This window comes from Rhamphochromis sp. 'chilingali' (assembly GCF_963969265.1).
Source record: "Rhamphochromis sp. 'chilingali' genome assembly, chromosome: 11".
Taxonomy (NCBI): domain Eukaryota; kingdom Metazoa; phylum Chordata; class Actinopteri; order Cichliformes; family Cichlidae; genus Rhamphochromis; species Rhamphochromis sp. 'chilingali'.
In genome coordinates this window covers 35262291-35284403 of record NC_137938.1, presented here as the reverse complement: position 1 = coordinate 35284403, position 22113 = coordinate 35262291, and the positions used below count along the sequence as shown (strand labels likewise).

The 22113-nt window shown below is 39.4% G+C and overlaps 1 protein-coding gene across 1 annotated transcript; it reads right to left on the bottom strand.

The window, feature by feature from the left end:
* Window positions 1-264: 264 nt before the first annotated feature.
* Window positions 265-21516, bottom strand: phf1 (PHD finger protein 1). The gene is made up of 15 exons (XM_080897036.1): window positions 21122-21516; window positions 20438-20516; window positions 20204-20285; window positions 19444-19530; window positions 18051-18145; window positions 17377-17525; window positions 16800-16895; window positions 14120-14188; window positions 13734-13857; window positions 12282-12349; window positions 11544-11675; window positions 9253-9331; window positions 6654-6769; window positions 4764-4850; window positions 265-3046 (listed from the first exon to the last, which is right to left on the bottom strand). Exons 2-15 carry the CDS (start codon window positions 20513-20515, stop codon window positions 2635-2637), a joined length of 1674 nt encoding a protein of 557 aa, XP_080753162.1. The 5' UTR covers window position 20516; window positions 21122-21516; the 3' UTR covers window positions 265-2634.
* Window positions 21517-22113: the final 597 nt, after the last annotated feature.

Below are 22113 nucleotides of genomic sequence, written 5' to 3'. Positions count from 1 at the left end.
AAATCCTTCAATAACGTACTCGTCAGTGAGGCATTAAACTCCCCCCAACGTAGTCCAAAATATAAGCCTGTCTGTAGTACTGTGTCCATTAAAAGGTTACTGCTTTTTCATGCACAGCCAGCAGCCACCAGCAGGCTGTCATAATGCCTCTCACTGATGAGAGGGCCATTCGTCTCTGATAACATTCTGGGCTCATTTTCTCGCTGAACTCCACGTGAACATTAACCACGAGTTGATGAATGAGCAATTAGAAAAGCGAAAGCTGATGGAAGCTTGACATCTCATTTCTTGGATATCAGTAGCAAATGCTGTTAATAACTTGATAAATGTTTGTGAGCTGTAAAAAGTACAAAAAGTTTGGGAAGCTTTGTGAAATATAAATAAAAACAGAATCCAGTTATTTGCAAGTCTCATAAACCCATATTTTATTCACAACAGAACATAGAAAGCATAATACACATACTGGTTTAAACTGAGAAAATGTTACTAGTTTAAGAAAAATATATGCTTATTTTGAATTTAATGGCAGCAAAATATGTCCAAAAAGATGGGACGATGTTGACTGTGAGGCATCGTCGCTTCTTTTAACAACAGTGAAGAACAAGAACTGAGGAGGCCAGTTGCTGGACTTCCAGGAGAAGAATAATATCCCATTTTTGTTTGATATAGAATTCTAGCTCACCAAAAGTCCTGACTGTTCTTTTTCATACCAGTTGCAAACATATCAAATGTTTTCAACTGGAAGTCTTCCTGAGCCCAGGCTGTGACTTCAATGGCAGACTCTTGCCTGTTTTAATGCAGTGTCACCTGAGGGCCTGAAGATCGCGGTCAACCCATATTGATTTTCAGTGAGATTTCAAATTATATATATATATCTATATAGATATAGATATATGGTGAAACCTTGGCCCGTTTCTTCTGAGAAACTCTTCCTCTCTAAGATGCTCTTTTTATACCCAAACATGTGACTGAGCTGTTGCCACTTAAAACCTAATTAGTTGCAAAATGTTCCTCAAGCTGTTTCTTTTAGTAACACTTACTTTTCAAACCTTTTTTTGCCCCAATCCCAACTTTTTTAACCCTTGTTGCCGACATCAAATTCAAAATGAGCCATTTTATTCATGAAAAGTAAAATGTCTCAGTTTAAACAACTGTGGGTTTATGAGATTTGAAAATCATTACATTTTGTTTTCATGTACATTTTACACAGTGTCACAACTTTTTTAGAGTTTTGTAATTAAATGTAGTAAAACTTTATGGGGCCTGCTCTATCAGTTTAGTGATTGTAGTCCTCAGATGTCCAAATTCTTTTAAAAAAGAAGCAATTTTCATTTTACAGAAAATAAAAAGATGTCAGAATCACAATATTTTCAAATTAATGAATCATCATCACATCATACTATCTAAATATTAAAGTATAGTTCAGAGTATTTTAGTCTATGGTCATTTATATTTAGCAGCATGGAGCAGCAGCGAGACGAAGCAAAGTATACACAATAATAATAACGGATATGACACTGACTCTGGAAGAGGGTTCCAAAGTAGCTTGCAGATGCACTGCAACTATTGGCAACTTGAACCAGTTTAAATAGCACGCTGCATTTATATATTTTATGAGAAATGCCAAATCAAATAGATGTGTGAAATAGTGGCTGAGCTCGTCCTCATGACCTGCCTGTAGTAATATGGTCAAACTGTTAACAAAGCGGAAAACAATTTTCACTTTTTGGCAAAATTTGATTCTCGTTTCTGGTAAATCATCAAATTCTTGTTTATTATCACAGTAATACTTTTTCTACCTGTTCTCTTACACATTTCCTGTCATTTTGTGCATCGAGTCAAGCTGTATTGTACATTATTCTAATTTAGTGGGCAGGAACAATTAAATGGTGTATTGTAGGTTTTTTGCCAAGAAATAGTTCCAAATTTTAGGAAATACGCTTTGTTGTTTTCTTACTGTGGACAACCCACAGAAAAGCGGTAGTTACCATCTTTGCACTTGTACATTACATTTGAAGCTACACCCAACACAAACTGTTCCTAAAACTGAGCCATAAAATCTTAAAATAAGCATGCCAGCGATAACATTTAAATTAATGAGCTTAGGATGGATCTAGGTCAGCTGTTTCTCTCTGCTTTTTGTCTAAAGTGACTCTAACTCCACTCTTTTATTTGTGATAACTAGGTTTCAACACAAAACTGAACCAGAACAAAGTAAAATAAGTATATTTGGGGGTTTTTGACTGTTAAATGTTGAAATTTCAGATATTTCTTTTTAAGCGTGGCCTTTTAATTACAAATATTAATGTGGTCCAAACACAGATAAAATCATCAGGAGGTTTACACATTTTCCCTCATCATTGTAAAAGATGATAAATGCAAAGGCATATTCCAAAGTTAACAGTACAAATATCAGAGAAACACTAGCAAAGAGGGACATTTAGTAACAAGTAGTGAGGTTATAATGATGTAGAATTAGAGGTGATGCTATGAGAGCAACCTGGATTTGCAACGTGTAGAATTTTTTTTCCTTTTTGTTTTGTTTGTACTTTAAACACTGCCACGTATTACATACACAGCAGTTCTGTGACAACTGCAAAACAGTCATTGTGTCTCTAGTTTACGCTCTTTGTCTCAGTACAAACTCACGTTCTCCCACTCCACCAGGTACTGCACCTTCCCGTCAGGTGTGACTCGTCTCGCCAGGATCCTCACTGCCTCCCCTCCTCCCCAGCTCCTGGCCACTGTTCCGTCCCCACCTCCCATTCCCATTCCCGGTGCCCCGCCGCCACCTCCTCCTCCTCCACCACCGCTGCCACCTCCTCCTCCTCCGCCTACACCACCTCCTGCACCCATGCCAGCCTGATAAGGAGGTAAGTCACGTAGAATGAGGGGCTCCAGCTGCTTCTGCCCCAGCTGGTGTTGATGTTGGTGGTTGTGCTGGTGGTTGTGATGGTGCTGGTGGAGGTGGTTGTGGTGATGGTTGCTGTTGGAATTGAGGGGGTATGGGAAGTATGTTGGTGGTAACCTGCAGTTGTCCTCCATGCTAGGAAAAGAGAAGGGGAGGAGTTAGGAAAAGAGGATGGATTCATCTGGATGGAGATCAGTCGGTCCTTCACATATTTTATCTAAGAAAAAAAAATTAAATATAGTATTAGTGAAGTTCGTAAATAACCCATATATTAATATTAGGTAGACTTTTGGTTTGTGTCTTCTTGAATCGATGCTGCTCTCACTGCTCTCATCACTCTTGCTTGCTGCGTTTTTTTTTAATAATAATTTTGTGAAAATATGTCACAATCGCCCTTTTTCTGTTCCAAAGTCATGGTACTAATAATAGGCCAAAGAAAGTGTTAATGCAAAACAATATTACAAACATTACATTACAGCCAAGTTAACCTGTGAAGTTTGGGGTATAAAAATTACTTTGTTATTTTATCCTAATAGATATTTGTGACCAAACTCTGTGCAGACAGAGAATTAGCAACCAATTTGCAAAGCTGCATAGTCAACCATGTATCAGCCAAGGATCTAAACACTTACCCCATCAATAGAGGTTATTACCAACTGAATAGTTAATTATGAAGTTAATTATAGATGTAAAAAAAATAAATGGTTGGTAAAGACCAAGTCAGTTTTTGATATTTTAGATAACTGTATTAAAGATATTATTTTAAGTTACATTAAGTTTATTCTGTTATGTATATTTTATTCTAGTTCCTGATCTGTAGTAGTCAGTAGTATGGTTTTATGAGAAAAACATTTAGATTTTTTAACTTGTATATAAAATACCAACTATGGACATGAATTGAATATTAGCACTAACTACAGATTCTCTGTGCAGAATAAGAGTTTCATGGTCAGTTTAAAAACTGTAAAATAACCTTGCTGTCTGCTCCAAAAGAGCCAAAATTTAACAACTAATTAATTAATTAATCAATTACTGTAGGTTTGCGCTCAAAAAACCCAACAAAAAATTATATTAAGAAATCTACAGTTAAGTAATATTTAAATAACTTAAAAATATTTTATACCTGTATTATAAGAGATACAAGATGACAACAACTGTGTTTTATCTCAGAACTATTAAAACATTTGTAATAATGAATGGTCAACTAGTTCCTTTTAAGTTATTTATGTAATTTTAGATCAGAATATCAGAATCAGAAAAATTTATGAATAAATTACATAATTCTGGGCTACGTGCCAGTCTTTGCTTTGGTGTTAGGCCAAGAAACAATAACTGTCAAGAAAATCATTGATAATTAACTTGAAAAAACCAGAATGACTTCTTCTTCATAATGAATCTCTTAATTGTGAGCACATAAAACGTTTAGCATATTTTCATTTATATTCTCTTTGTTTCATACACAGGCCTGCGGTGCTTGTAGTGGTTTATTTTGATAACTTAATCGATAAGGGGGGCTGCTCAGCTGCACTGGGAAGATTAAAAATTTGTGCTGACCGATAAAATATGTAGTGTGCGCACACTGAACGTCAACAAACGTGCCACTCGGTGCTCAACTGTCAAATGTATACGATTGAGGGATCTGTCTAAAATATTTGTATACACCACATATATGTTGGCACTCACAGTGCCCCCAGGCAGTGCTTATGCAAAGGTGTTCAAGATTGGTCCACTCGTCTAGAAAGGGAACATACAAGCATATATACATACACTACATTATAGTATGACAAGTTACCCCAGACAAAGTCAGCAGTGAGCCACTATATAAGATTTGAGGAGGATAAATGAGAAAAACCTGTTGTAGTGATGGAGACTCCTGGAGAGTGTTGAGTTCCCATTGTAGGTGGTGTGGTATAGGGCATACATCCGTTTTGGAGGAGAGCTGTGAAGGGGATTCAGACAGGTTGACACACAATTTCCATCCAGCTGGGTTTAAAAGGAAAAGAATTTATTTTAAAGCCTCTTTGAAAAAAAACAACAACACTTTTGTGATTTCTAGCCTTGGAGTTATTTGTTTCAGGTTACTTACTTTTCTGCCACGGAGATTTCTACTGCCTAAAGAATATGATGGAAACAAGGTTTTTGACGGGTTCCTCGTGTATTTTCTAATTTTTACCTTTATCCGTGCGGCCCTGTGCTTTTCATCTGACCCAACACCCTCAAAGGCATGTTTGATGGCATCAACAATCTTATCATGTTCAAGTGAGTTCAGCTGAGCTCATCTGAAACCGGATTTGGTCACTTTTATAATCATAACCTACTTTTATTTACCTTTTTCAACTTACTATAATTTTAAGACTACTATTTCAGCCTGACATTATTCAGTTTAACAGCTACTTAAGTATTACGCGTAGCAACTAATTTTGCTTGATTAGCCCTCATTGTCAACAAACAACTGTCATGGTCCGCGCACCTCGCCAGCTGACGTCAGCTCTCGCCTCTGCTCTCTTTCTCTCTCGCTCTCTCCCGCTCTCTCTTTCTCCTGCCGGGGCGGAGCTTAGTGTGGGCTCCCGCCCCTGGCCCACGCACCTGGGGATGATCAGCACACCTGCCACTGATTATGAATTAGTGCTAGTTAAGATGGCGGACCTGCGCTACTCGTCGCTGGATCGTTGAGCCATCAGCGTCAGTCGTCCTGCAATCTGCAAAGTTTAAGTTGTGAGTACGCCTGAACCTGGAGACTAACTGTTTATCTGTATGTGTGTAGATTCCCCCTGGACCCGTTCCCTGTGCACTGTGACTGAGCGTGAGCCAGAGTGGTGGTGGAGAGAAGAGGAGCTGTTTGTGTTTAAGAAAGCTGTGTGGAAATCTTCCCTCCCTGGACTCCTGCCCCTTTCACTCCCGGACCCTGGAACCCCGGCCCCTTTTCCCCAAACACCTTTGTACATATATTTCACTGTGGAGAGCACTGTAAATAAATGCACTCTTGTTTGAAGGAGTTTGTGGTCTGCGCCTGAGTCTGCTTTGCTAGCCTTGACAACAACTTTATTTATACTGTTAGACAACAATATTTTATTACATTTTTCATTTTTTAAATGGTATTTATTCATTTATTCATAATATTTAGCTAACAATTTGATAACAACTATAAACCCATATCTCCGCCTTCAACTATTCATCAGTATTCATCAGCCAATAGTTAATTAAATATAACTTTTTACATAACTACTGTTTCAAATGTTAGATAACACTTGTATTTGTTTATTAATACTATTAGCTTGTAATTTTAACTGTCACGCATACTTTTAATAAGCTACAGCTATTAATGATTCACCCTTTAACCATTACTGATAGTCCATTACTTTAAGTGACGTTATTCTTTTTGACTCCAAAAGGTGCAATAATTTACAAAATGAGTGCTGTTTGCATTCAATAAGACCTGAATCTAAAAGTCCAAAAAGTCATCAGGACAGTGTTTACTGAGGTCACAGACAAGAGGTCCAAAGTGTTATTTTTCCCATTGGCTTCTCTAAAAATGGACATCCTTTTGAAACCAGATGAGTCACCTCCTCCTCCTAGCCATTATATTTGTATTATTATAAATTATGGATACTACTTTTTACACAGTTTTTAACTCTTCTTACATCCATTAATAATTTACCTGAGCAGGAACAAAACTGTACAACTGAAAACTTCTCTTATTCATGAATAATTCACCTGAGCAATAAAATGTTACAACTCTTACCTCAGGTTAAGCTCCTCCTCTGACTTCCTGGAGTTATACAGGCTGGCCCCACCCATGTAGCCATGGCAACATGGCAGTAGCTCAATAGGGTTGGCAGCTACTGGGGGTGGACATGCCTGGGCACAGAAGACACACACAGATCAGCTTGTGTCTGGATGCCAAGATCACAGGAGTCAATGAAGCACTCGTACCTCCGTGCTCACTCATGCATTAAGTCAATTCTGCACAGGGAACGTTCTGTTTTATGACAGATACGTCTAGAGACAGGTGAGCATGCTGAAAACCAGAGTGAACACATCTTAAAACTGAGGGGATATCCATCCTGAAGGCTTTTTGCTATTCTTACAGATACAGAACAGGTTGATTTCCATTTCCTTGCACTGCCTGATGACAAAAACGGGCAGATATACAGTGGTGTAATAAAAAGTGCTTGCACCTGACCTGATTTCCTGTTTTTTGTCACACTTCAAAGTTTCAGATCATCAAACAGATTTAAATATTAGACAAAGATAACCTCAGTAAATTCAAAATGCTTTTGATTAAAGGAGAACGGTTATCCAAACATACCTGGTCCTGTGTAAAAAAAAGTAATTGCCTTTCTGGTTAAATCATGAACTAACTGTGATTAACAACATTTACTAGAAAGCTGAGCTCAGTTTCGCTAAACACACTCAGGCCTGATTGCTGGCAGACCTCTTGGATCAAGAAATCACTTAACTAGAACCTGTCTCACAAAGTAGAAGCAGGCTAAAAGGTTTCAAATAGCGACACATCGTGCCACGATCACAAGAAACACCGGAGAAGTTACTGACATCTATCAGTCTGGAAAGGGTCACAGAGCCATTTCTAAGGCTTTGGGACTCCACTGAACCACAGTGAGAGCCATTATACACACAAACCTTGGAACAGTGGTGAAGCTTCCCAGGAATGACCAATTACCCCAGGAATACAGCGATGACTCATCCAGGAGGTCACAAAAGAACCCAGAACAGCATAAAAAAACTCCAGGCTTCACATGTCTCATTTAAGGTCAAAGTTCACGATTCAACAATAAGAAAGAGACTGGCATCCAAAACCACTCCGGACCAACAGGACCATAAAGGCTTGTCTCACATTTGCCAAAAAACATCTGGGAAAATATCCTGTTGACTGATGAGACACCTTATGGAAGGTGTGTGTCCCATTATATCTGGCGTAAAAGTAACACAGCATTTCAGAAGAGGAACATCACACAGTAAAATATGGCGGTGGAGGCTGTTTTGCTGCTCAGGACCTAGAAAACTTGCTGTGGTAATTAATGATAAACACCATCATTTAGAAACTGCATTTTGTGTTGACTTGTGTTGTCTTTGTCTAATATTTAAATTGGTTTGATGATCTGAAACAATTAAGTGTGACAAACATACAAAACATAGGAAACCAGGAAGGGGGTAAAAACTCTTTTTTTTTCTTTACATCACTGTATCTTTAAATCCAAATAAATAACAGGATGCCACATCATCAAGGCTCATCAGACACAGCAGTAGGATGTCTCCCTTAGACGCATCATTCCATAGCACATCTCATAGTGCTGCTCTGCGGCGACTCATGACCCATGACAAGTAAAAACATCAGAAGATCATCAGAGCCATCAATCACTGGAGGCATCATCTCGGAGGATGCCACCTAAAGATTTCTCATCACTGGACTGTGACATATAGCACCAGAGTGAGCCCATTATCATTCCCTTCTCCAGCATTACTATTAGGATGGGATTATTATTCAGTGGCCTTAGTCGACATCTGTGCCTTTAAATGGATGTGCTCTGTCAGTGCTGGACTGTCAAGGTGCCAGCGCCACCTGGCCAAACTGTAATTGACTGCAAAGTGCACTTGGAAGTGATCCCAGGATACGCATATCAGCATTCCTTCCCATCTCACTTTCCACAGTACAAGGAAGCAGCTCCTCCAAGACGGACGGGGATTAGCATCAATCAAACGGGGCACAATGGGGCCTGGATGTGCCAGAGTGGAAACGAGTGCTCTGCAGAGCGTATTGTTCCAGGATTACTGTATGTGCACATACATGGATGACTGATGTGTAGGACGACAAAGTACAATGAGCACTGTAAGAATGCCGTGTAAAAATAGTAACCACCGCATGTGATGTTCCTTGTTTCCGTGCAGTCCGCTGGGAATTGGATTTGATGATCAAGATAAATGTGGCGCTGAACTGCAGGTGTTGATGAAATACATGAGCAGCCAAGATTGGATTTGAATTATACATTTTAACTGAGCCACATACACTACACTTCATCTCTCACGTGCTAGCCTTTATGCGAACAGCAGACTGTAAAGCATCAGCAGGCTTTCAACATACAGCGAAAGGGAGAAGAAAAATATGAGGCACTGAGCTGCACTGGGTGTAAAAAGACACAGACTGAGCTCGACTGCGAAATGAACCTTCATCACAGTTTCTGACTGACAGGTTATTTGGATCGCAGAGAGCTGTTTACCTGGATGCATGAAAAAAAAATTTAAAAAAAGGAAAAAATACCAGAGAGGTTTTGTTCCCCAGACCTCCTCCCCCCTTCCCCTGAGTTGAAGACAGAGGCACTGACCTGTGTCTCCATGATGCGACGCTTTGATTTACGTGACTCTGGCCCCCCCACTCTCCTCTGGCAGGGTAGCGACAATGGGCTGAAGTGAGCAAAAAAAAACACATAAATAAGTATACAAGGATACACACAGAGACAGAGTCCCTGTGTGCAACACTTAGTTTTTACTGCAGTGTGATACAGAAGAGCAGTGAGATGATTGTTAATACAGACCAGCCTAAACATCCTTTATCTGGCAATCTGTTTCTTCCTCTGTGCTTAAAACTGACCTTGTTTATAAAAGCTGCAAAAGCTAAAACTGCAAAAGCGTCTCCCAAAGGATGAAATCTCCACTGCATGCTTCCATGACTGGCCAGCATATACTTGTCATTATACTATAATTAGAACTTTATCAGTCTTAGGAATTGAAATGTGTCTTTTGTCCTAAAGGCAATGATAAAGAAAAGACCGAATAGTCATTAAATGAAGAGATTTATCCTTCTCGTAGCGTGTTTTTTTTTTTTAGCAAATAGCACGGCAGTCTGGTCAGTGGATTATAAGAGAGTATAAAGCTGACATTCTGTTGTAAGGAGGATATCTTAGAGGATATCTTATGAAGTGTTAATATAAAAAGGTTTATATTCTGGGGAGAAATAACATTACAATCTGCACATATAACTTTAATATTTCTGGTGTGCAAGCTGAAATTCAATAAGAATCTGTTTGCAGTACTTTGCAGAAAAAGATGACAATTTCACCAAAGCCAATTTAAAGACAACCATGACATTAGTTTTAGAGCTCAATTCAGTCTGGGTCACAAAAGAAAGGGTACATATAAAAAAGAATTACAGTAAATATTGATGTGGTTTTTTTTTTTATCTCATAAGAGCTTTATTTTCTGTACTCGGATTAACTCGTGAAAGTGGCCAGTTTTGTATTTTTCTCATGCAACACAATTATATGAATTATGTATAAGAAAAATACACGCAACAAATACAAGTCACGAACACAAATCATTATCATTTTTACTGAAGACAATAGAAATGCTGATATCTGATGTGAATGGTGCTATTAGACCACGGCTCACACGACCCAGTAATTGTTTAGATATCGTCCTCTGAGGTGCATGAATATCTAAATGAAATGTTGTATGTTAGCAAAAGTCTTTGCTCAATGTTCAAGGATGCTCAGATGGTCATCTCCTCCTGTCAATCAGCAGCACAACTTCACTTATAAGATCCGGATGGTTTAATAAATATTATCCTTCAATATTGAGCTGATTGGGAGACAAATCTGAAGACAAATCTTTGAAGGTCTCAGCGTACCCAGCAGATATCTCGAACAAAACTTCCTACTCAGTCAGTTCAGATCGTGTTAACTATCAAAAAAGCTAAATTGCTAAAAGCTACAGTGTTTGCAGATTATGGATTCAAATATATAAGAAAAATGTAAAGATATATAAAATATAGAGCTATGCATAGAACATTCTTTCCTCAAAATCTGATATAAAACACCAACTTATATATCAGCCTTTACATGCCTCCCCAGCTTGGTGCTACTAAGCAATCACATCCCATGTTGCTTTAACAAAATAACCAATTGATGTCTTTTGTAAGTACTTTAAACCTAATACTGAGAACAATGTCCATTCAGATGTCTCAAATGTCCGTCAGTATCCTTTAATATCTGCTTTCTTTACTGCTGGCTCCCTCTATAAGATGAACAAACGATATCTCTTAAAATGGATGCACTGCTTAATGCTTCTGATGTGGCTGGCTGCTCATTTATAGAAAACTGACAAAACTAGTTGAACCAACAAACCTGCTGTCTGAGCAGAGGGAATTTGTAGAAATTTGGGTACGCAAAGACAATGCGTGTTACATCTCTAATATACATATCTGGATTCTGTTCGGATACATTTTAAATTTGTGTTTCATAAATGATACGATGGTTTTGTGAAATGAAAATCCTCCCTTCAAGACTGCTCCACTCTGCAAATGATTCCATTGTAATTCAGTCTCAATACGCACCAGCTAAGTACTAAAAATGATTTATGATGTCTATGAAATCTACAGGACACGTGCAGATGCATGTGCACACACACTTGGGTAGATAATCACACGAAAGCACGCAGGGGAGCTTTCTGCTCTTTTAGGAAAATATTGAGACGCTGATACTTGTGCTGCTATATGAAAATTGCAGTCTTTTGATTCCTAAGTTAATTGTTCATGCATAATGACTATATGCCCTGTGGGAATCTCACAGCTCTTACTGAGATAAGAGCCAAAAATGAGAGACAGTGTCCTTACTCTGACCTTCTCCGGTGCGTGATGTTGATAGGTGGGTCGGTGATGAGCGGCGACGAATCGGACGTCAGCGGTGGAGGGGCTCGAACCTGAAGCCCAAAAAGACACTTTTTCTTCTTGATCTCCTTTCCAGAGACAAACCTGGGAAACACGGAAAAACATCTTCTGTCTCCAGCTGGTTCTTAAACTGTATCATCACCTTACATGTGTGTGTGTGTGTGTGTGTGTGTGTGTGTGTGTGTGTGTGTGTGTGTGTGTTTCTAGCAGTCCTCTGTGACGTCAACATTAAGCTTTAAGTTGTGTAACACAATGTACATATTCTCCTGATGAAAAATTTGAATCAGGAGCATTTCAGAGGTAGTGACTGCGTAATTAACTTGTACATAATTAGAACAGAGTCTGCCTGGAGAAAACTGCTGTTTTTTGGCCACAAGGTTTCTCTGTTTTTTCAAATATTCAAAGAAAATTTGCTCATATTAACTGCTAGACTGTTTTTAAATAATTAATACCAACGATTCCTGTCCAGCTAGACCAAACAAGTATCAAAAAGTTGTACTTTTAATCTGGTCTAACTGGCAGCCATAGTTCACTTGCTCTGTATGCAATACACCTCGCCAGTTTGAACCTGCACGTCCAACGCTACTACCTTCAGTGCACTAAGAAAAGTCTTGTATTCATAAAGTGCTACTCATCACTCCAGTCATGTGTGGTTGGTGTTTATTCTTCTCATCATATGCAATGACTTACCTGTCTTTGTGGGAGTTCAGAGCGTTGAGGAGATTGTGACAGCGGTCTTGCCTTGGCGTGTCAGAGAGCTGGAGGACAGACAGGAATGAAAAATCAAAGCTGTGTTTACACAGTAGGTGACCACCAGACAGAAAACCTCTAATGCATACAATCACTTTGTTTTACAGTTTCTGACAGCAATAATGTTGTTAACTACTTTGGCTATATGGCTAAAAATCCCTGTTGTACATGTCAAATTTGATACTAAGAACAACTTAAAGGAGAACTCAAAACCTCAGACACAGAGACAGGAAACTCTTTACCTTCCTGCTTATTCTCCTGGGGGGGAAACTAGACTTTTTACATGGTGCTATGACTTTAGCACAGATGTTAATAAGAGATGACTGATTCCTTATGAGGGATATTTGTCCCCCAGTAGGATAAATGAACATATAATAATGATATATTTTTTTAAAAGCCCATCTAAATGTGATAAATTGTAGGGACTGTGATCTTAAATTCCCCTGTATGCAAATATGTGGCTATAGTAAGCTAGAAATACTGGATAGATGTAAAAGTTGTCGTTGAGTAACTAAAATACAACATATGTTTATATTCTGGATGAAGAGCTGAAACAGTTATCTAAAAGCACTGGATAACCTGTTGGAAAATGGTTGAAATATGTATCTGAAACAAAGGATAAAGAACTGAGATAGTGAGCTGAAACACTGTAAAGTTCAAATGAATAGCTAAAAGTAGCTAAGTGCCAATATATCAATCTGTGAATGAAATACTAGGAAATATTATAAAATTAACCAATGACAATAGAAGTTTATTTTTCAAATTAAACTGATTCTTGCTAGACACATGTTGCAAGAATGAATGAAAATGTTTGAAAAATCCATAATTGGTGCACAAAGACAAAGGAAACTATGAAAAACAAAGATGGATTCACATGTGAAATACAGTAAAAAAAGACATTCAGATTTACGAGAGGAGTACTGTACTAAAAACAAACCTACAAAAACTGTTGAGTAAACAGTTTGTTTGCTTCATTTCTTATAAGCAATGTACTAACTGTTGAAATAGTTCGCTGAAAATAATCAGTGGACATTTAAAATGGTTAAGCTGCACAGTACTGCATATGAACTACTCAACGCTTTAGCTCAAGGCAGCTAACCCATTCAAAACAGTAATAATTGTCACTTGGTGATAGTGGAGGAGAGTTCAGTTAATCTGATACGGCTGTGGGGGTCTATTGGCCAAGTAAGGTCACTAACCGCTGTCCTAGATCAACACTGAATTTTTAACTTGGTGTTCTCCTTTAAGCTTACATAGAGGTCATACATTTTTAACTTTAATTTTACTTTAATGCTGGTTAATAGGCTTTAAGTCTCAAATGTAAGAAAAAAAAAAGCCTGGCAGCATTTCACATCATTTCATCATGGTCCTGAAACAGGGAAATATCAATACCGCGCCTAGCAGCAACGAGTCCCAATTCTCATTGGTGAAGGACAGGATTTCATGGTCAAAATCAAAGTATTTCCTCTTGCAGCACAGCGAGAGATGGTAGAGTACTAAATGAGCCAAATCCACCCTGCATTTCAAAAGAGTAAGAGTCCGTTACACAAGACACAGGTAAAATGCAAAAACAGCACGGACATAAACAATCAATATTTGGTGTCATTTTTTGTATATTCTTTTCAATGGACACAATTTATATTAATTTGTGTGTCAACCAGACGTGATTACCAAAAATGGGTGGAATTAATTCTTTAAAATGTATTTTCTGTTTCTGTTCATATTCATTGGCTGTAAAAATGTCAGTAAATATGTTACAGTCAAAATGTCAAAATCACCAAGTCATGGGGAGTCTTTGGATTGTCTCTGGTCCCTTTGTACATACAGAGCACTGGAACTGATAAAACCTAAAACAGAAGAAAAAAACAAAAATTCAGACAAGCACCTCAGGTTATTCCTAAAAAACCATTTCTTTTACTCTTGATGAGTTTGTTTGTGTAATAGTTACCTATGGCAAGGAGGTCATGTAACTTTTTTTTTAGGGTTATGATTACAGAGAGGTGGGACTTCACCCAAAACATAAGTGATTTGGTTACATTTCACTGTGTGTTATACTTGTATAACTATACATGTGACAAATAAGGAACCTTGAACCTTGTGTTTTGGATCACAGGGACACATTAGGACTGTTGAATGATGAAAAAGGTGCATTTGCAAAACATCTCCATGAAATTTTTTTTAAAAGGGAGGGGAATTTTCAACTCTGTCAAGAGGTAAGCATCTTTATTATTATTTTTTTTTACAAAATAGCTAATCCTTTTGTTTATTATTTGCAGAATCAGTATTTCTTTTTGTATCTAGATATATTAATCCAGGGAACTATGTTACGTCTTGTTGAGCTCTTATTAATAACTTCAAGTGATTGATACGTGTGGGGTTTTTATTCTTTCATTTTCAGTCATGTAACAAAGGTCACGATCCCCTGCCGTCTGTGTCCCCCTATCTCTGTTCTTCGTGTTTCATTTCAGCACTAGTTATTTATCTTTAGTTCCTGCTTTACTTTGAAGATTTGCTTCATTATGTGGCTTTTTGGTTTGTTTGATTTTTAACTTTCTGCTCTTATCCCCCTCCCTCCTTGGTGATTATCTGCCCTGCCCCTATTAGTTTTACACACCTGTGTCTCATTTCTAGTCACTGCTGAGTGTGGATATATATTTCTGCCTTCTCCTTGTCCGCTGTCAAACTGTCTGTCTCGATTCCTCACACCCTTCTTTTTGGAGCCAATGACTTGCTTTTTCTTGAATATTTTGCCATCTTTGGCTACTACATTTGCGTCCTCTCGCCAATCTAGGACATAAATCTTCACAGTTTTTCCACATTTTTGCTTTCCTTGCTATCTATAGATGTCTTCTCCAGACATTTTATCATATAAATCAAGCAGAACTGGAAATAAAGGGACAGGTGTATCATTTTTCCACTATAATAACATTCTGCCCCGAATGACCCTGAAACTGAACTCACACAACAACAACACTGTGTGCATCTGTCCTTCTATATGCATGAAGGTCACTGGGTAAGATGAAGCGCAGACATGGTATGACAGCGGTGCATGCTTACTATTCCAACTGTGAGCTCAGTCTTCACTCTTCCTCCATCACCTGCTCAGCAGATGTTGTACCAATCCGGCCTCACTCCCCCCGGCTGTCAATCTAAATCTAATCCCTCCTTTTTTTCCCTCTCCTCTTCAGACAGGTTCGGCGGTAACACAGTGTCAGGAAGGGTGTGAAACCCAGTTGGCTAGCACAGATGGTTAATGACAATAATAACTTAATGGATGGACACATTTTATTACACGCATGGGATGCAGCCTATGAAACCACACAGTGATCAGCAGCTTGCATATCCACCCAGCATCACATCTGAACTAATAGCTGTGAGGTGATATGCCTGCTTAGTGTCTGTCACCGTCCCTTTGCTCTCAGTATGTAATGAGCTGTTGTCCTTGTAGAGCGAGTCACAGAGTACATTAACAGGCACACTAATAATTTAGTCTTAAGCTAATTAAGGCACTTCTCTGATGAGTGAAGCTGTCATGTGGACAACTTTATCTGTTTACCTTAAATAGACTGTTTATCTGCTTATCTCAAATAAACTGAGACAATCAGCTAATTAATAATATTGATAGTGGATTCACACTTTGCTATGAATCTGTTTAAAATAACAAATTTTACTGTTTGCTTCCAGTTTCGTAAATGTGCAGATTTTTTCTCTATTTGTATATTTTTAAGTAAATATAAAGCATATGGAATATTTGAGATTGCCTTTTGAACCACTGAGAAGCTGTGCTACATGTGTGTCATTCAACAACAACGAAATAATCAACAATAGCAAATGTATGCCGAGTAGAACACAGGTACTTTCTGTGCAGGGTAATTACATATCTAAAGAGGCTGGATCTAAAAGTAAATGATATTTGGTGAGCAGTAATAATGAAAAAACAATGTAAACTAAGCTATGCTTGAAATTACAGACTTACGCGATCCAATTATAGATCGTGACTAATACACCGCCTTAATATTGATGTTGACTGTTTATTAGCAGATAAGGAAAGACAAAGAGGATTAAAAATGTCTTGCTTTGTTTTTCTTAATTTATATCCTTATCGTTAATTTAAGTTTCAAACATTTTGATTGAGTTCTTAATTGAGTTGTTATTTATTTTGATTTTGTCTTTTTTATTTGTTAAAATGTGCATCATTGCTTTACTGTTTTTATCAAGCAAGCCAAAAAGTTTTTTGCAGTCATATAATTATCAGAATTGATGTACCTTTACCCTCAAGTATCAACATCTGCTTCAAACGTCCAACAAAATCTAACAAATAAGTTATAACCCTCCCGGGGAAAGTTTTAAAAAGTGCACATAAACAAATGCATTATACTGTAATGTGTTAGCTGCACAAAATTTCAACATAATTATGAGTATACTGTCAGCTTTCTGCAGCGATACCCTGTAATGTACCTGTCCCCATACAGCAAAGGCTTGGTTAGACACTGCGTGCAGGCCTCGTGGAACCACTGACCACAGCTGCCACACTGTAACATCTTCAGGTTCCACCTGCAACCCAGTCACAAGAAAGAAACAGCAAGAGAGACTTTAAACACACAAATGAATGAATGAATGTGTCCAGCAGCATAATTGAGCGATGGCTACCGAATGATGACTGCAGCATTTCATAAGACGTATCTTGTGGTCCCACGACTCACAGTTGGGCGTTTGCTTTATTCTACTTGAGGTACTACATAAGTACTACATAGGAGCTAGCCAAACACAGAGAGTGCATTTAAAAGATAGCTTGGAGTACTTTTATTTTATTGATTGCATATCTGACTTGATCTTTGATACATAGAATTTCACTCAAAGAAAGCCAGTTTCAACTGACTGAGACACGTCAGATGCACTGCGTGCGCTTTATAAATAACCCACAATACACCTTTGAGATATCTGAGTTCAAGCTTTGTGGGAGAATGAAAAAAGTTTAGGAGCATACACAAAGTGTACAGTCAAACTTAAAACTGGCCTCTGCAGTGTCACTCACTCTCCAGGTCCGGCACAGTAGCAGTAACACTGCTGCTGATTGGTCAGGTGCTGTGGGTCCCAGTCCAGGGATGACAGCTGATAGGGTAGCCGAAGTTTCATAAACTGCATGAGCCGGGCAAAGCGCCCCCGTTTGAGGGCCCCCCCTCTCTGTGAATACAATTTGAGGACAGAACTGATTGGTTTGCGACCTCTGAAATCACTGTCATGTCAGAGCAGCGAGGGAGACGGATCACATGCGATGGGGAGAAGGCAATTCGTTTCATTTTATTGTAGGTCAGCTGTGAGAGATAGTGTCCGAGGAAGCAGAAGTCTGGACAATGAGATATGGACATTGACCGATTGACAATTAAGCGAGTGCCTTCTCATCTCATATCTACAGAACTGGAGCACATGTGATTGATTGACTTTAAATGTACTTTTCTCAACTCCAGTGTAGTTTTTCAGCTTCATAGCTATTGATTGTTCATGATTTCACTGACATAATGTAGAACATCTAATACTCAAGTCAATACTGAGAGAATTAGTGCGCTTTTACCTCGAATAAACCCATTACCTGCCACACACAACAGGGTAGCCGCAGCACAGCTTGATATATTTGACTGGATTTCTCCTATATTATGCACTGAATGTTTTTCCCCCCAGCATGTGAAACGTAGAGATTAGCCGTCTGACCTTGGTTGCGACTGCAAAGACACATTGCCGACATATCCACGAATCGCTGTCAGCTTCCGGTTCGATGGTTGGCGTGTGACACTCCGGATGATAACCTGTAATGGGAGGAGGAGGCAGAGCGTTTAATTCGTGTTTACAAGACACACAGCCGGAGTGACAATAATGACAGAGCAGCTCCATGTTTAGTGCCAGTTTGTTTCAGCTGCATGAAAAACATTTCACTTACACTATTTGCATTTAGAGAGAGAAACGTAGCGAATATGTTTGTCTGCTTTTTCCTCAAAAACAAACTGTCAGAAACCGTGTATGCATGACAGAGCTGTGAAGACATGACGCTAAGATTTGCTGTCATTGCTGTGACAGTTTTAAAACTTCCTCCCACTTGCACTTCAGTATATCGTAGCTTAAAGGTCCAAATGGAGTAAAACACTAAAATGCATGACCTTCACTGTGCAGAATATGCATGTGTAGAGGTCAACACTAGCCTGCTACTTTCTGAAATCTTATGAAGTGGGAAAATTTCTCAGTCCTAACTGAAAATAACACTTTAAGACAGCCACATGTGAGCATGATTAACCTTTCTGAAAGTCAATCATGGTCCATCACTTTGTACCTTTTTTAAAAAAAAAAAAAAAAAAAAAAAAAAAAAATATATATATATATATATATATATATATGCTTGAGACTAATCCTCACCCCTGTAATATCCCGATTTGCATTCATAAAACTCACAGCATTTACACGAGAAAGACTCCCCTTTATCCTGGGGCTGGGGGATCAACTGCCAAGATTTTAAGGCTTGTAAAAGCTAGCAAAATTCCCAACTGTTTGTGAATTCCCATCAATTCCTGGAAGGTTTCTATGCTACCTACAAGTTCCCATATATAGTCACTAGATAGAGAGAGGCAAAACTCAATGCGGTGTATTCAATGTAAAGAAGTGTGACGAAGACACATCAAGCTTTCACTGTATATACACAAAATTTCATTTAGAGTATTGCACATCTTGTAATCTGCAGTTAAACCTTTAAAAATCTTACTGCGTGCATTTTTCAGCAAGACAGAAAAAGAAGATGTTATTTTAGGATTGCTTAACTATGCAATTATCAAATTAGCTGCAAATTATTATTCTGCAAATTAGTATTTCCAGTTCTTAAAATATGTCTGGAAGGGATATTTAAGTCAGCAATAAACCCCAGAGAAGGTTTTTTTTCTCACTTTGTTTCTGGTTCCGATGCAGGTGCCAGCGACAGTATTACTCATTTCTGATATGTGGTTTTCTTTTTATAAGTGTGGCACTTTTATTTACCATAATGTGTCAAACGTTCAAGGTCAGTGCAGGAACTGGTGGAGCACCACCATTTGACAGCGTGTGATGAGGTGTGCTCCCTTACCGTGGCGACATTTAAGACAATTTATGAGGGGTTCTTTAAGAGGCGGAGCGTCACAAATACAGCAAACTTCTTCCACTCCAGCAGCAACTGAGGCAAACAGAAAAAGACAGAGAATAGCAGGGGAGGGGAGGAAGGAAATGTGAGAGAGGAAGACAGAGAGAGAGAAAGCAGTCAACAGCATTAATTTATGTATATTGATTCACATCCTTGCCACCTCATTGATTTCAGTGTCTCCTGTACCCTTTCAGATTTCACTTCATTTGATGAGCGGATATCCAGCCTGGTCCTAACAAGTGTCCAACTTCCCCTTTCTCTTGATGTTAGGTAGAGTGGGGGTGCTAGCTCCCTGTGGAGTCTAATAAACTCTTAAATAGACTGTAATATACCAATTACATCTCAACATGCCCCCTGTCAGAATACTCAGAGCACTCGGTATCATAACCTCAAACGTAACTGAAATTTCTCTTCTGCATTTTTCTTTGACAACAGTTGAGAGATCTTGAGAGAAAAGGCACAAGATTTGAACTTTTGAGCTCACAAGAGGAACAAATCAGACGAGCATTCATTCAACTCCTTCAGCAAAATCTGAGAGTGGAAGCACCACCTTTACTGCGAGTTCATCCGAGCATCTCTGTGTTCAAAAGCTCAAGCTAGATGCATTTTTAACCCAACAAGTACAAAGTTCTCTCAACAGGAAGCTACTTACTCTTCTTGCCGAAGGGAGCGGGAGGGGGGGAGGAAAAAAAGGAGTTTTTCTTACACGAGTGAATGTCCTTTCTCAGTACCCAGAACTCAGAGTTGTCCTCAAATCTCACCAGACAACACTGCTTCACTCCATCTACCTGAGAAGGAGATAGCAGGTGAGCGGAATGATTGACAAAACTAAATGGAAGTCTTTTCAAATCCAGCCAAACACATTCATGCACATGCTGCATACACACAATCAAAGGTCTCTCTGTCACACACAAGCATACACACTCATACATGCACTTACTCTTTTCACATTGCCGAGGTACAGTAGTCCATCACTCCATCGAGCCAACACATCATCTCCTTCACTTACTCCCCCCATCCTGAGGAAAGAGACAGAGAGGGGAGAGAGAGCAGGGCTCATGTGAAATGGAAATCCGATTTATTCGCTGAATACTTTGCTGCCATTGCTGACAGAGGGGTTTATGGCCCCGGCATTTCGACTGCTTCTGAGACAGGCGGGCTTCAGTGCAAAGGGGTTAAAATCTCCCCCCCTCCATCCGCCTCCTTTTAGACTAGAGCATAGCGACAGCCTGTATCCACCACAGTGAAAGATGAGAGTGAGTACACAACCAGAGAGCAAGACAAATGATTACTGCACACATCAAATACACATACACACACAGAAAAAAAAACACTGCATGATGACTACTGCAATACAGTTTGACTGAATGAGCAAAGATCACAGTGCAGCTACTTGAAACATCTTCCCTGCACTTTGCTGTTGTCTTCCCCTCTCCCAACATCTTAAAAACTTGAATAGATGCATCAAATGACTCTGCAGGCATTATCTCTGCACATTGAGCATTTGTTCCAGTGCATGCACTCAAGTCAAGACAGACGCAGGATGCATTACAGTGTATGTAGCCTTTTGTGAGTCAGAAGGAAATCAGACAAATTTCGCTGAAAGCTGGCCGGTGAAGGGTACCTGTCAAGTCGAACTCCTTTCCGTCGGGGTCACAGTGATTCCTGGACAGGTTGGACATGAAATGCCCTCATCTGCTGTGGGTCTCCGCTGCCCAATTATTGCCAGCTCGGATGCGCAGCCTGCGTGTTTGCAAAAAGTGGATGATGTGCATGTATGTCCCTGTCTGTGCCAAGCGCCTGTGTGTGTCAGTCAAGCCGTCAGCGAGGAGGGAGAGGAGGAGGAGGAGGGGGGACTGACTGTCCGTCCGTCTCTCAGTCTAGTTTGTCCGTCCTCCGCGGTGCCGTTTCGTCATGTTCCCGTCGCTTTTGCTCTCAACCCCCCCCCCCTCTCCGTCACCACCTACTGATGCTATTAAGGCGGGTTTGTCAGAGCAGCACCGGAATCAAGCCGCCAGAGACGCCATCATCCCTGCCTCTCGCTCTCTACCGACTTGTTGTGACGCAGACATAAAACACCAAGATAGAGTGGGAGGGAGATACTGATAGAGGGGGATCCAGAGGTGGCGGGGGGGGGGGGGTCCTCCGCGAGAGCACCTTCCTGTGTGAGAGATTGACCCTAAATCGCTGTGACAAGGTGGGATTGTAATTTCTGAGAAAAGAAAGGAGGGTGGCGGTGCGCTAAAAGCCAGCGGAAGCAGCGCGCCCGGTGACAGGGGCCAATTAAGTAGCCAATTAGTGAGTTTAGCCGCCTCATTAATCGGTTTCAAACAAGAAGGGACCGGACAAGTTTAGGAAACCGGTGGGAAAAGTTTTCAGCAGTAGAAGCTGAGCAGGAAGATTAAACTGTTGCTTTTCAGTGCTGATTTTTAGCCGCTGCCTGCTAAAATGAACTGAATTTTGTGTTATCGTTCTTTCTGTTTTACTCAAGAATTTTGGGATAACATTAAACATTATTTAGAAAACACTACAATGGGATCCCAGTAGATTTAAAGCATATATGAGCTCAATGACTTGCAACACAACGTCACAGAGAATTACTTCCCATATAAACCA